Source organism: Carassius carassius, chromosome 11 (assembly GCF_963082965.1).
Source record: "Carassius carassius chromosome 11, fCarCar2.1, whole genome shotgun sequence".
Classification (NCBI taxonomy): Eukaryota; Metazoa; Chordata; class Actinopteri; order Cypriniformes; family Cyprinidae; genus Carassius; species Carassius carassius.
Window position 1 is genome coordinate 4514147 of NC_081765.1, and position 15890 is coordinate 4530036.

General features: G+C 37.5%; 1 protein-coding gene across 2 annotated transcripts in view; it reads right to left on the reverse strand.

Moving 5' to 3' along the window:
• dync1i2a (dynein, cytoplasmic 1, intermediate chain 2a) overlaps nucleotides 1–15655 on the reverse strand; it is a 29999-nt gene extending 14344 nt beyond the window's left edge. Inside the window, exons 1-6 of one of the 2 annotated variants that reach the window (XM_059561405.1) lie at nucleotides 15553–15655; nucleotides 13711–13827; nucleotides 12546–12660; nucleotides 11508–11598; nucleotides 7477–7530; nucleotides 4922–5037 (exon numbers count right to left, since the gene is read on the reverse strand). In XM_059561405.1, the coding sequence (XP_059417388.1) occupies nucleotides 4922–5037; nucleotides 7477–7530; nucleotides 11508–11598; nucleotides 12546–12660; nucleotides 13711–13818 (484 nt within the window). In that variant the 5' untranslated portion in view covers nucleotides 13819–13827; nucleotides 15553–15655. The remainder of the gene's footprint in view (nucleotides 1–4921; nucleotides 5038–7476; nucleotides 7531–11507; nucleotides 11599–12545; nucleotides 12661–13710; nucleotides 13828–15552) is intronic. The other variant, XM_059561406.1, reaches the window with a different exon arrangement.
• Between the last annotated feature and the right edge of the window lie 235 nt (nucleotides 15656–15890).

Genomic DNA, 15890 nt, shown 5'->3' on the forward strand with positions numbered 1-15890 from the left:
AATATCCATCAGTGATTTCGTCCATGCAACAACAAGAGAATAATGAAACAATTTTTAATTTTGGGGTAAATTATAATTATATTTTCCCACAAACAATCATATCCGATAATCAGAATGGTTTGTGGTACGCCAATGTTAATGGCAGCTTCTTTGCATAACCAGAAAAACTTGTTTCAATAGAGAGTGAAATTGTCCTTTCCTACAATAATCAAAATGATAATGTCATCTGTCAGATTTTACGTCAGAAAGGTGTCCACGACTCTCTCAGGAAGGGCCGGGTTTGAAGAGAGAGAGAAGAGGGGGTGGTAAGGTCTGCTCTGATGAGTTTATGGAGTCGTTCTGATGACACGGGCCATCTCGCCGAGCCGGGCCCGTACTCAGCAGGAAGAGAGGAGAGAAGGTTAAAATCTTTCCTTTCAAGGGCCTCAATCAGGCTCAGAGGAAAACAGTAATCAGTGTCTTTCAGTCCGGGGCCCGAACGCAGCGTGGCCCTTTCTCCGCCAGCCAGACCCGAGCAATCAACCTGCCAGGCATTAGCTGTGGAAAGACAATCTGAAAATAAGGGGTGTAATGCACCTGCCAGCAAAAATGCCCATTTGGAGAAAAGCAAGTGATCCTGGTGACCCCACAGAAGGGGGGAGAGAGATAGAAAAACATTTAACAGAATTCACTCTGATGGCAGATCCCCTTCCCATCGACACCTCATCTCAAGCAGCAGCAATTATAGCTTTTGTATCCCTCAAGAAATAAAAGCTTTTTGCGGGGAGGGAGGGCGTAAGCAGAGAGAGAAAGAGAGCAGCCAGTAATCGGCAGGCTTTGTCAAAGGACATTGTATTAATGCAAGCACCCCATGGGGTCAGAGGTTGTTCGAGAACAAGACTAATGCTCTTTGATGTCCTCTGCAGGTGCACAGAGTTCGTCGGACGCCCACAGAAAAGGAGACGCAGAGACCTCTGAACGCTGACTTCCACGTTTGTGCTTGTGAAAGAGGCCCGAGCGAACCTCAGCTCTGTGAATACGACTCCAGGACTTCTGCACGAGTCAATTAATGGGTTCTTCGCGAAGGGTTTTACAGCTGCAAAACAGAACAAAGAGGCGTGCACAGCTCTTCGGGTCGCATCCTTCTCCAGAGAGGAAGTCCTGTTGAACAGATCCATAAAGATCAGTGTTCAACGCCGCTTCTGGCCATCACAGGCCCATTGAGATGCTGGATTTCAATGTCTGAATATACCTCCAATGCCTCAAAATGCTGTCTTAAGGTGTGGCCACCATAGTTCTGCACATTTTCAAGGCCAAAATCCAGATATTTCAATAGGAATTCACAAGATTTGGTGTACCGCGTATAGGCAAAAGATTTTCCCACACGGATTTTGCAACAGGTTGAGTTGGTCACATGAAATCAACCAGTTGCTTATTTTTAAAAGTGACTCCAGTGATTCGTACCTTGGTATACTATTGACAATGAACAATTTTTAGCATGTGAAATTTTGCCAAGAATTTTGCTAATGTGACTACACATTAAGCAAACCATTAAATAGATTGAAGCAATTTATGTGGCATTATTTTTTGTGTGAAGGCATTATACACAAATACACCCTTAATGACCAAAAATGGGGTCTTAAGGTGTGTTTAAATGTACCATTGTTTAGTTATGTTCTTGGGCAAATGTTCTAAGGCAATAGGATTCTACTAGTTCAGGAATTCTGCATATGTGCGAAAGACTTCCCCAAGCAGATTTTGCAATGAGTTCAAGTTCAACTTATACTCCATTACTTTTTTGTGAAAGCATTACCAAATTAGTTCTGTCCAAAAAGTTTGTGCAAAACAGATATAAAATTAGACCAATGGGGGCTTTTTATTATCCCTATAATCAATGTCGTAATTCTTGAGTCATTGACTGATAGCTGATGAATGATGAAATAAGTGCATTTAGGAGATGATGGACAATAGTATTCATTTAGAGGCGCTGGGATCTGTGAAGAGCTGGGCTGAGGGTTCCTCACTTTAAGAGAGATGCTCTTCATTTGAGAGGCGTCTTGTGATTAGCACGGGATATTAACCCTCCCATGAGCACAAGGGCGATTAAAACAATCACTTTTAATTCAATAACCCCCAGTGCTTCAGCAAGCAGAGCTGTGGATCGGGCAGTTATAAAAGTAATTTCAATCCCCAACTCCACAGTCTTTTTGAATGTTTTTGAATGCACACCAAGACCATAAAACTGATTAAAGGAGCAGCACTGGATAATAGCATCTGGATCTAAGACCTTCAGACACACTGGTCATATCACGTACGCCACATGAAAAAAAACGCAACCCAATTCAAGCAATGCACAGCAGCTACTGCACTGTATGACGTGACAGACAACTAGTTCTGTGCAGTGCTGCTCTGTTCAATTAAAGGAAGACACTTCATTTATAGAATGTGAATGTAACTGTATCTAGCACTCTGGAACCTGTATGTCCTGCTGCACACAGTAACATGCTCACACTTTTTGACCTACACAGAGCCTTCAACAGCCCCACAAGCCTCTTCACCACAAACTACTCCATCAGTGAGAAAGAGAGAGAAAAACCTCCCGATGTCACCCAGAGTGATTTGTTATGTGCTGGAGGAGAGACAGGAGAGAGTGTGAGAGCTGATGAAATGATTATACAGTGGCAGGAATGGAACTGGTGTGTGTGTGTGTGTGTGTGCGTTAAGACAGTCTTCATTTTAACATACTGTGGGGGCTGGGGCAAAGTGACACAGCAGAAAAAGATATAAATCTAGAAATTTTCTCAGCCTTTTGACAATGTGTAAATCTATCTTGTCACGATAGGTGAAATTTCAGCATTTGCTCTGAAAGGGCTTAAAAATAATAGGTAGCATCGTTTCAAGTACATTCAAAATGTTTAATGCATGAAGTAAAATACAGCAACAAGTTAAAACTACCTCATGACGATTATCTCTATGAGGACAGGAGGAATAATATAATGACACTTAACAATAAAAAGTAATAAGCCGTGACATTTATCTACAAACACAGCCGTTCTAAGCCGTTCAGCCGTTTGGGGTTGGTAAGATTTTTTTTTTATGTTTTTGAAAAATCACTTATGCTTAGAAATGCTACATTTATTTGATTAAAAATTTAACTGTAAAAATAGAAGAATTATGAAATATTATTTAACTCAATTTTTTCTATTTGCATTTATTTTAAAATGTAATACATTCCTGTGATTTCAAAGCATCATTCCTCCAGTCTTCACAGTCACATGATCCTTCAGAAATCAAGAAACATTTCTGATTATTGTCAAATATTACATTAATGCTTAACATTTTTGTGATTCTGATGACTTTTAAATATCCTTTGATGAAAATAAAGGTCGAAAGAAGAGCGGTTATTTTTTAACACTAAAACCATGATTTGGGATATTAGTGAATATTTGATATTTTAAATGAATTAATTGAAATTGACCATCAGTCTAAACTGCTTTGAGAAAACAAACCAGTTACTGTTTTTGTGTTACTCATGTGTCCAATGTGACTTGACACTGTTACACAAAACACACCTAGCTTATCAATGACAGTCTTATATATTATAATTTGTGATTATTTCTCAGTCCTAATGTGGGATGAGTCCACACTTCAACAGAGGAGCATTTATTTTTCATTTCATGTTGACTTGAGTAAAAATTAATATAGAGTGCATTCCTAAGTAATAATTTCTGCAGGTAAAGTGCTCATCTTTGTTTTAGCAATCCTGTTTTTCATTTATCATAATAAAGAAACTTCACTGAAGATTTATTCTCTTGAAAAATCTTTAAAGATCAGGAGTGAGAGAACTGGCAATACATTAAACTGCCCAATACTGATATAGTCATGATTCCTAAAAAAAACTTTCATTAAAACGGTCCCCAATTATCTCCTGCAAAAAAATCAGCAGAACAGACATCTCAAACACACACACACACACACACACACACACAGCAGTGATCATGTACATCTGACATGAGAGTGGGGCGGCCACATAAAAGGCCTCTACTGCAATTACACAAATCCTGGCCTGCCTTTGGACACACACTCTCATATCTCCACTAACCTGCTGCTCGTTTCCTTTGCCCCCTCTCGCTCCATCTCTGTAAACGGATGTGTGTGTGTGTGTGTGTGTGTGTGTGAGAGTGTGTGTGTGTGTTTAATCTTGCCTTACGTCTTATGTTTCTCGAGCATCTGCAATTTTCCCTCAGCTTTCATCTCCATGCTCACTATGGTCAGATCATTTCCAAAAAGGCTTACACACGTCTGATCTCTCGCACACACACACACATCTGAAAGGCTCTCAGATCAGAGGCTTGTGCTCTGCAGTGTCTCCTCCTCCTATGATTGACATGTGTCAGTCACACTCGTTTCGACCCTAACCACAGCGTTAAAAGTGTTTATTTTTTTGTAATGAACCAAAGTACATTTGTCAAATAATAACCTTTAGTAAAATCAATTATTATGCTGTGGTTGATAAACCATAATATAACTCACATTGTAAACCTACTGTTTAGTCCGTTAAAAAAAAAGTTTACGGAGAATCAGAAAAAAATAATCAATGAAATAAAGCATGAAAGCATTCATATTTACAGTAAAAAGTATAATTTTCCTAAGCTGAAATAAAAATGTGTACATGCATATGAATATACAAATGTACTGAAAGCAAGCAAGCAAGCACCAAGATTGGCCATTATTGATCCGGTCATGTATATATATCATGCATCTGTAATTCTCAAGCCTCAATCCACATGTAGCATTTAAAAATCTGGAGGTTGTTAGTGGTTTTTTTTGGTGTGTGTTTTTTTTTTTTTTTTATGTAACAATACCAGAAATAGCTTTGGTTACTGTGAATAACATGAAAATAATCTTGTAAATGGTATGAGTGTGTTTGATCACCACTTACCCTCTTTCTGCGCTGTCACGGTGGGCGTCTGTGTCTCCTTCGTGTAGGACACCACCTCTTTGGGAGGGAAATCCACCTGGGTCACCTTCACCATGGCCAACTTCACAGGACCGCGTCTGGGAGAGCACACACACACACACACACACCATAAGAAGGAACAACGCCCACAATGTTCAACCATCTAAAGTTTTACACACATACTACATCTCTTAAGCAGAAGACAAACTGAGGCCACATTTCATTCTGGTAAGCTCTCTCTCAGCTGATCTGATCACAAGTGGACAGCACTTAAAGTACAGGTGGACACATGTTCTTAGAAAAACACTGTGATACACATTCATAGGTGTCAGAAACGGACACGTTTGACTAACTCTGTTTCTTATGCACAAATTTTGATCATAAAAGGCTTTTAGTGCCTGATTAAATAAACTTCAAACAAAAATCTAGATCACAGGTGTGGCATATCAAGATGCTGATTAGACAGCATGATTATTGCACAGGCGTGACTCAGGCTGGCCACAATAAAAGACCTCTCTAAAATGTGCAGTTTTATCTCACAGCACAATGCCACAGATGTCCCAAGTTTTGAGGGAGTGTGCAGTTGGCATGCTGACTGCAGGAATGTCCACCAGAGCTGTTGTCTGTGAATTGAATGTTAATTTCTCTACTATAAGCCGTCTCCAGACCTTTCATATATTTGCATTAACACTGGCCCTTTCACCAGTGGTGGTAAGATATTTTATGTCCACATCAGGCGCCGCATGATAAGTGGGAAAATTACACAGTGTACTCTTTATCCAGTCATAACAACAGCATTCACAGTTTAATGCAGATTGTCATGGAATTTGTCAAACTTTGAATTGATTACCCGATCGATAGTAGATCATTACACTTAAATCAAATCAGGATATGTAACTCATCTGTAAATATAAAGCGACACACTATTTTCCACACACAGTAGCCCGTGTGATGCTCGCAGTGTTTTCAGCATCTGTCGTCTCACTAACTGAGGACAGAAACACATGAAGAACATCTCCAGAACTGCTCTGAGAGTCACTTCATGAGCATTTGACCGTTTGATTTGAGCAAAAGCATCATATCAAAATAACAGTCTGGTACTTTTTTTTTTTTTTTGTACAATGTACATGACTACTACTTCTACTAAAATGAAACAAACTATATTTTTTAAGGATTTCACACACCACATTTCTTCCATGTTTAAATTTGAATAGTAAACCCCATTTGTTTGACATAAAATAAAGTCAGTTAATTTTCAATAATTAAAAGATAAATTAATGTTTTATGCCTTCATTTGATAACACAGAAAAATGTTAATATACAACACAGGATTTCTGATGGGGGAAAAAATCCAAAAAAAGTTGTTTATAAAAATGTAAATTAGATATGCTAAAACACAGAATTTGGTAACAATAATAAAAAAAAATAATATAGTGAGAAAAATGTAAACATTTGTAAACAAAAATGTAAACCTAATGTAAACATAAGGCATAATTTTTGTTAAACGTTTAATAAATTGATGTGAAAATTAATCTGTTTCATGATTTTTAATAATTAGACATGCTTTTTAATTAATACAATTTAATTTAACTATTAAAAAGGAGTTAACAATTAAAACAGAAAACACACACACACATAAACATATATATATAAAATAAACAATTAATGTATCCATTTTGTGTTCCCCTATATATTTCATCATTGAGGATTTCTAAAAAAAAAAAAAAAAAAAAAAAAAAGTCTAAAAATCTTGTCTCGTCTAGTCCTCGTGAACCAGTGATGCGCGGGTCAGTGTATAAACAAACAAAAAAAAGAAAAAGAAAATATTGTACCCGACCCACTTCTTGACCCGCGTTTTTTTAAAGTAGTAAATGCGTCGCCCATTTATATTAATATAATTACTTTAATAGGCTATAGCCTACAGAATAATAAGCGTTATGAGCACACACATAAAGCTTGCCACAAAGAACCGGTAAAGTAATGAATGTGTCTAAATTAGCAAGGAGACATTTAATTGTTTAGTAATAAACTGGTGTTCACCAGTGGTCACACCAGATACGGTCTGATTTTCGGACCCCTGGACTCCCCAATACAGAAAGCTGCACATTTTAGAGAGGTCTTTTATTGTGGCCAGCCTGAGTCACGCCTGTGCAATAATCATCTTGATATGACACACCTGTGAGGTGGATGAATTATCTCGGCAAAGGAGAAGTGCTCACCAACACAGATTTAGACAGATTTGTGAACAATATTTAGAGAAATAGGCCTTTTGTGTAGATAGAAAAAGTCTTAGATCTTTGAATTCAGCTCATGAAAAATGGGGGCAAAAACAAAAGTGTTGCGTTTATAATTTTGTTCAGTGTAGTTTAACTTTTTTTGGTCATTATATAATTTCTAAGCTTGCTTTTGATTATTTTGACAACTTTTATTCTAAATTCTATTAGTAACGCTAATGAATAAATACTAAATGTGTCCAGATTTTGACTAGTATTTTAAAGAGCAGAAGTGAGGGAGAATGAGCAGAAAGTGTGCAGTACCCCGGCTCAGAGTGAAGCAGAAGTGTAGAAGGGTCACAGTCCCAGTGCAGAGTCCTGTTAGTGTCACAGCCACGAGACACGGTTACACACACACACAGAGACATACAGCAAGACAGAGAGAGAGGCGGCGGTTAAAAACACAATGTTATAGTCCTCCAGAGCAGTTAGAGACGAGAAGAAAAGCTTCTATACACACAAGACAAACACAACACAGGAACAGAACCAGATTTCCTAACTATATGGCAGCTAAAAATAAGAGGACACTCTCTGAAACATTCTATATTCATAAAAAGTCTTCTCAGTTTTGGAAATAAAGCTGGTAATACGAGTGGAGCGCCAGAGTGCAATCTGTTTCTCCAGACTCTGATCTCCAGTTTGCCTTCTTCTATAAAGCCATTATCTCTCAGACCGATGCATTTCTAGAGAAATAGTCTCTTTTCACCATTTCTGATAGACAAAAAGTCATTATATTTCCAAAGTTCATTAACCCTCATGTAACCCTCATACTAGTTCATGTTATTGCATTGGGCTGAAACATACTGACTTTTCTTACACGGGATATAAAAACTTTTAGAACTAATAACTGAAAATGTTAAAAACTGATACATTTAAAAAAATGTTGGCCTACCAAAAATTAGTTCCAATCAGTTCCAAAAAGAATTTACAAAAAGACTGAATACAAAATGTGTTGATAATATAACATAACGAGAGATTTACAAGCTATTTTTATCAGCACAACCATTTAAAACCACGCTAATAAGAAAGGTCTCCACATAAACACCAAATGTTGACAATAGGAGGATTTCTTCAGGTTTCAGAAGTAGAAAAAAAAACACTGCTGAATATGGATCATTGTATTTACAGGTAAAAAATATATATATTTGAAAGTATAATTATATAATGCTATTTCAAATGGTGGTAGTACAATATCTGACTACATTTAAACAAGAAATCCATATTTAAATCAAATAAATACCACTTTGTTGAACAAATAGACATAGTACTGAAAGCCCTTTTCAATAAATCAAATACTGTAAGAATAATAATGACAACAACAAGTGAAAACTGCTTAAAGCTATCTAGTTTAAACCCAAATGCATCAGTAAAATACTTTCGGTCATCTCATTCTGGAATGAGGAATATTTGTTTACAAAACAAAATTCATGAAAACTCATGAAATGTATTTTATGCTATTTTCAATATGACTAAAATTCGACTTCTGGTGTACATTAAAAAGGCAATGAAATCCTTACAGATCATGACACACCGGCGGAAGCACAACCTGAGCTGGCTGTGTGTGGTCAGGAGTGTGATGAGGGAGAGTGTGTGTGTGTGCAGCCGGTAACATGACCTGTGTGTGTGTGTGTGTGTGTGTGTGTGTAGGAAGTGCTGAAGCGGTGTGGGATATGAGTGGACACGGAGCCCCGAGGGCATCTGTGTGTGTGTGTGTGTGTGTGTGTGTGTGAGTTTCTGCTGTAATCAGGGGTTAAACACTCCTTACAGCAGCTCTACAATGCTCCCAAAGGTCTTATTGTGCTCAAATTCACTCTTATTCTATAAGGTTTCTATATTTATATTGTTTTACTAGTTGGAGCTTAGTGGTTAGCTCATGTGCTCCAGAAAAGATGCAGGTAACGTAAAACAGTTTCCCCTCTATTTTGACTGTCAATAATAAACAGCCATTTTTTTTATGTCAATACTAGAATGTTCATACTGTGATGCTACAAGCACTTTTATAAGTAGTTTGAACTGAATTGTGTTTTGGCAGTGTGTGTACACAACCACCCTAAAATGATAAAAATCCACCCTGTGGTTTTATTTTAATCTGCTCAAATCTTTACCTTGCTCAAATCGAGCCGATCTCAGTCTGTGTGACGTCACACAGACAGGCCCCTCCCACAATAGTTTGATTGACAGGAGTGTTTCAGCACAGACTGGACTGGCGTCTTACCTCTGGCCCTCCCTGAGTGACTGTCATCAGGTGTTCTGTTGTTGGATGTAATAATGAACATAGCAGTCGTCATTTACTCCTGACATCTGAGCTGCTGAAGATGTAAAGTTAAATTTGTTTCTGACGGGAATGCGCCCCGATCTACCTAAATGTGTTTATGCTCACGTGAATCATTCGTGATCCAGCTTCACCCACTGAAGAAACGAGTGTAAGTTTTTTCTTAATGAATCTTTGCATGTGACTTTCCTAATAATGTGCTAATTAGCAAGTTTCAGATGAATGCAGCTGAAGTAAGCAGTCCCTCAGAGAGCAGCTGGAAGAGAGGAGGCGGGGTCAGCAGAGCTCATTAACATTTAAAGGAAAATGCCACAAATTGCTTGCTCTGAAAAGCACTGTTTTTGACAGGGTAAAAACACTACCATTGAGAAATGTGGAACAAACTATAGTCTCTTTCACACACGCTTCAGAGTTCACTCTCCATCAAGCCATCTGTACTTTTCACCTTATCTCAATGGACGCACAGTACACCTGTATTTGCCGAACTGTAAACTCTGTGTGAAGGCGCTCAACTCACCGTCGCTTTGCTGACAGCGCTGTTTCTCACACATGCAAAGAGAGAGAGAGCGAGAGACTTACCACGCTGAACCGACACGCTACATGTTAAGTATTTTATTTGTTGCATTTTCCTGTCAAAATAATGGAGTTCATTTAGAATTATTCATATTTTTCGAACAAGCAGAAGACATACCGGTTTCTCTGGTAGTGGGCGGAGCTAATGCACAAATGGCAATATCATTGGCTGGCGCTCATCTATTACTGTCCCTGTTTTGATTTCAGCAAATCAGTTTGACTGACTGCAGACAATGTGATTAATATTCATGAACCAGCAGCTCATCAATCCATAGAGCATTGTATATTGTTACTATGGTAGTAGAATTAGTATTAGTATAAATAATATGATCTATTACTATTTTTTTTTTTTTTTTTTTTTTTACAGAAACCCTGAATGACCAACAATATCTTAAGCATCACCACCAGTCTTAAGTTCAGTTAAAATGACAAATATGCATTCATACATGGTTATCAAGTTTTAGTTCTAATCACTAAAGTTCTATCATTAAATAGTGCTTGATACCATAATATAATGCTTGACTGACTGATTAAGAAGCTAAGATTTAAGAAGCTGTGACATTTTACAAAGATTAGCTGATTGGAAAAATATATATGTGTGTGTGTGTGTGTGTGTGTGTGTGTGTGTGTGTGTGTGTGTGTGTGTGTGTGTGTGTGTGTAATATTATATCAGTCTGGCGAGTAAACTAAAATTTTACTAGCCAATGGCGATTATATTGCCAAGGTGTGCGTAGAGGGTTGAGAATCATATCAACTTGTGGGAAATGGGCATCTTATGGCCCCTTTAATAATGCACAGCTGTCACCTAACAGATATAACGTAAGGATGAGCAACATTACAGCAACAAAGAGTGAAAAACTCAAGAAGTCTGAACCATTTCATTATTCAGCTGGGACTTTTGTTGGTCACAGAGCTTATTTTCTGCAAAAATCCAATAGTCAATGGAAAAATCCTGTTGTGTTTTTGTTGAGGGAACCAGGGTGATGTGAATTTCCAACCGGATTCTGGGATAACCTTCTCCGTAGATGCAACTCTGCTTTAGCTTAAAAGGCTACATTAACATCACTCTGGAACAACCTTTGCATTAAGATTGCATCCATGATTTTGTAAATCACAGACACGACTGGAAGCTCAAGAGAACACAGCTAATGTTTTCATGTTTCCCATTCTCTCTTCTCAGGGGTTTTCCAGCAATACATTCTCTTTTAATTACAGGTGAAAAGCAGCTAATAACAGAGATTTATTCAGCAGATCCTTCCCCTACCTGCTCAGACCTGCATACAGACACACAAATACAACACCACTTTCACTGGAGGTCTGTACCTCAAGCAATGATAAAGCCACAAACCTCTCCAGTGCCAATCAGATCTGACCTGCCACACGAGCGAGAGGCAGAGAGACACACACAGACAGACAGAGAGAGAGAGAGAGAGAGAGAGAGAGAGAGTACCTCGTCCCAGTGGCCCCCTCTCCTGAGTCCTGGCTCCCTGCTTCACTTGGGGTGTCTGTAGATTTGGCCGTGGGAGACATGGGTGTGGGACCTGTAGAAAGAAAGAAAGAGATTAACATACTTTCATCCACAAACAGTGTCCTCCAAAACATTTGGACAATTTGAATCACACTTAGAAACGTCTGAATGATACTGCATTACATACACAGCACAAGTATGCTAGTACCTACATTACTGGGCAAACGTATTGAACCATATACTTTTTAAATGTTTTTTAAAAAGTCTCTTACACTTAGCAAGTCTATTGTAAAGACAGCTATGAAATATTATTACAATTACAGTACAGTTTTCAATATGAATATATTTTAAAGTGTAATTTATTTTTGTGATGGAACAGCTAAATTTACTGCAGTCTCAAGTGTCACCTGATCCTTATTAATAATTAAATTAAAAAAACATTAAAAAATCTGATTTAGTCCAAACTCTTAATCAGTTCTGTAACACTAAACAAAATAAATAATAACAACAACAACAACAATAAAAACAGTTCATAACATGTAATCACAAACTGAAACGAGTATGCATGTGTTTGTGTGTTATATAGTTATTAGATAATTAGTTCGTCTTGGTCACATGCATAAAAACTATGTAAAATATTAGACAAAAAAAGATTGTCAATGTTTTTAGCCCACTTTAACAATACAGTTACTTATATTTACAGCGCTCAGATATAAGATATGTCATAAACACTAAATCTAAGTGTTTGATTGAAATTAGTTGCCAGCCATCAAATCTACAGTGGTGCACTTCTGCCCCCTTGTGTTCAATCAATATAGTACACTGCACATTGGTCTGTACCACTCTCAAAGAAACTTGTGCTGTTGAATATCAGCTAAAATCAGGTCCACGTAGCATATCATTGACTGAGACTGCAAGGTGTTGTCTTGCTGCTGTATAAAGGGATCTCTTATTGCAGGGATGTGTTACAGTGGACACTAACAGTGGGCGTGGATCGAGTGTGTACTGTAGGTGTCTTACCTGCAGGAGTGTCTGGTGTGATGCCCATACTCTGCAGCAGAGCATCAGCCTCCCTGCGCTTTTTCTCCAGGTCTGAATCATCCTGCGGCGGGACAGCCTCCTTCTTCAGCTCAGCCTGACACAAACAAAACAAACACTTCATCAAGAAACTAACGGTCTAAACCAGTAATCTGACTCTATTCACCCTCTTACTGCATTCACTCAGTGTCGACACTTACTGTAGTGTTGACTGCATTCATCAGCCACTCAACCTGCTACTACAGTTATGGTAAGAAAAATCATTAAACACATGCTGCTCTTTTGATTTAAAGGAAAAGTAAGTTTATCAATAGCTGGAAATTAACAACGCGGCCTTTGCAAATGTCTAATGAACAAAAAAAATGCCATACTGTCCTGAAAAGAACAGAAAACTAACAAATTACCGTCTTTTTCGGACTATGAGTCGCACCTGAGTATAAGTCGCATCAGTCCAAAAATACGTAATGACGAAGAAAAAAACATATATAAGTCGCACACGGTTCATGCCAAATTAATTTTGATAAATAAGTCGCACATGACTATAAGTCGCAGGACCAGCCAAACTATGAAAAAAGGTGCGACTTATAGTCCGGAAAATACGGTATATAAGCTTAGAACTTACTGAAAAATAAAAAAGGAGTTAGTCTTCGGTCATTTACTTTGTACTCTATTCATGAAATGTTCCCTGAAAACATGCAGACAGCGCTGTATTCATTGTTTTTAACAACATTCAGATTTTAAAAGTAGTTTTCACACTTTCATTACAAGCTGCTAAATATTTACTATTCATAAGCTGCCATACTGTTTTGTTCATGACTATTTTAAAAGATCAAAAACCAAAATAGATCCAATTTTCATAGGTGTACTGTTATTTATTTATTTGTTGCTTTATTAAGTCGTTTTGATTTCATCAACCACAACTTAAAAATACATATCAGAAAAAGTTGTTAATTGTGCATATTAATGTGTGACAAACTTCCACCCCAAGGAGCCTGGGAAGAATGTTTTCTACTCTTGTTACTACTGTAATCATGCTTATAAAAGGACTTTACTTATTATTATTCACACATGAGCCTGTGGCATATTGTAAAACTCAACCTGGTATAATAACACAAGTGAAACAGTAGAGTATGGTGTGTTTTGTCACCTCTTTTTTCTTGCGCTCCTCCTCCTTTCTCTTCTTCTCCTCTCTTATCTGAGCCAAGCGCTGTTTCTTTCGCTCAAGCTCAGCTTTTAGCTCACTTTTATCTGACATGATTCTTCACTAAACACACAAAGACAAACTCAAGTTAGTGTCACGCGGGGTTTTCCTGTATGTTTTTTTATTGAAACTTTAGACATTTTTTTCTCTGTTAAACCCTGTGAAGCTGCTTTGACGATCTGTGTGTTATATAAAGTGCTATAGAAATAAAGCTGACTTGACTTGAAGTGAGAATATGGAGCTCATACTCAAAAAAACAAAACACTTTAATTTTATTCAGAGGCCCAAACTGAGCAAAAACATGCAATTTGGTGCAAATCTTATTTAAATGTCCAGAAAGTATAAGAGGGAAAGAGAGTCAGTGCCGCCAGTCTGTCGGGCCGTCCCAGTCTCTTCAGATGATCAGGATCAGCTCAGGAGTCACACTTGTGTCTCTGATCTGTCTTTTGTGTGCCGCAGCACCTGACTCTCTCCACAGCCCTTCATGACCAGATTAAAACATGCACTTGAAAAATAGTGCCTTGTTTAGTCCAGTAATCTTTCCCTGAGGATTACAGAACAGATTTATCATTCATTCACTGCCATCTGCATGAGTCCTGAGGCATCACACTAAAGCTTGGGATCTTGGGAGCACAATATAAGCAGTTAAACTGAACTCATGACAAATAGAGAAGCAGTTTATTCGACTCGCTTCCTGTCTGGTCCAAAGGGCAACAAATACTGCAGGATCTTTTCTCTGCTCTTGACTTTAACTGATAGTTCACCTAGGTGTCATTCATCTTGTTGAATATTTCATCCTGTATACACATACACTAACAGTCAAGTTTTTGAAGAGTAATATTTGTGTTTGTTAAATAATTCTCTTCTGCTCACAATGCCTGCATTTATTTGATCCAAAATACAGCAAAAGCTACAATATTGTGAATTATTTATATTTAAAATAACTGTTTTCTATTTGAATATATTCTAAAGTGTAATTTATTTCTGTGATGTGCAGCTGTATTTTCAGCATCATTCCTCCAGTCTTCAGAGTCACATGATCTTCAGAAATCAGTCTAATATGCTGATTTACTGCTAAAAAAAATAAATTACAAAATAATAATTATTATCATTATAAAACAGCTAAGTATATTTTTTCTTTTTTTTTGGATGAACAATTTAAATGAAATATATATTTTTGGTAACATAAGTGTCTTTATCATCACTTTTTATCAATTTAAAGCATACTTGCTAAGTAAACTCCAAGCTTATGAATAGTAGTGTATTATGTTACAAACGCTTTTTATTTCAGATAAATGCTGATATTTGGATCTTTCTATTCATCAAAGATTCCTGAAAAAAAGTGCTCAACTGTTTTAAATCTTAATAGTAATAATTTATGTTTTTTGAGCAGTAAATCAGCATATTAGAGTGATTTCTGAAGATCATGTGACACTGGAGTAATGATGCTGACATAAAAAAGATCAACAATAATTCACAATATTGAAGCTTTTGCTGTGTTTTGGATCAAATAAATGCAAGCTTGGCGAGCAGAAGAGACTTATTTAACAAACATAAAGGATCTTACCGTTGAAAATCTCTTGACTGGTAGTGTTAGTGTTCTTAACTGAAAGAGTTTAATGCGTGTTATTGCTCTCCGTTTGATTCACATTAGCAGCCCAGGAGAAACTACTGCTTGACCCCACCCAGCACATAAACAGCGACATACCGAGGGATACACCGTTCACTTGTGTCATAAACACACCACTGAGATGTTTTCTCTAATCTGAAAGCATGTTGTGAACAGACCTGAGGTGTTTATTCCTGCAGAAAGCGCTGCTTTTGTCGCACCGCTCAGTTTCCGGGTGCGCGGACGCAGAGGCGCGTCTGACGGGTGCCGGGGAGGACCAAATAACCCAATGGCAAAAACGCGTTTGTTTCCTCAAGTATGTCAAATAAGGAAGCGTGGTGATAAAAACTAAAACCTTAACTTTTTTATAAACTGATTGCTTTCGTTGTTTAGCTCTTTTTTAAGTAGCTTCCCTATATGATATTCCCTTTAGATAAAAGCGTCTGCTAAATGTCTAATTGTAAATGTAAATATGGACATAATTATGTTAGACTTGCTCTCTTGTTCTCAGCGATGC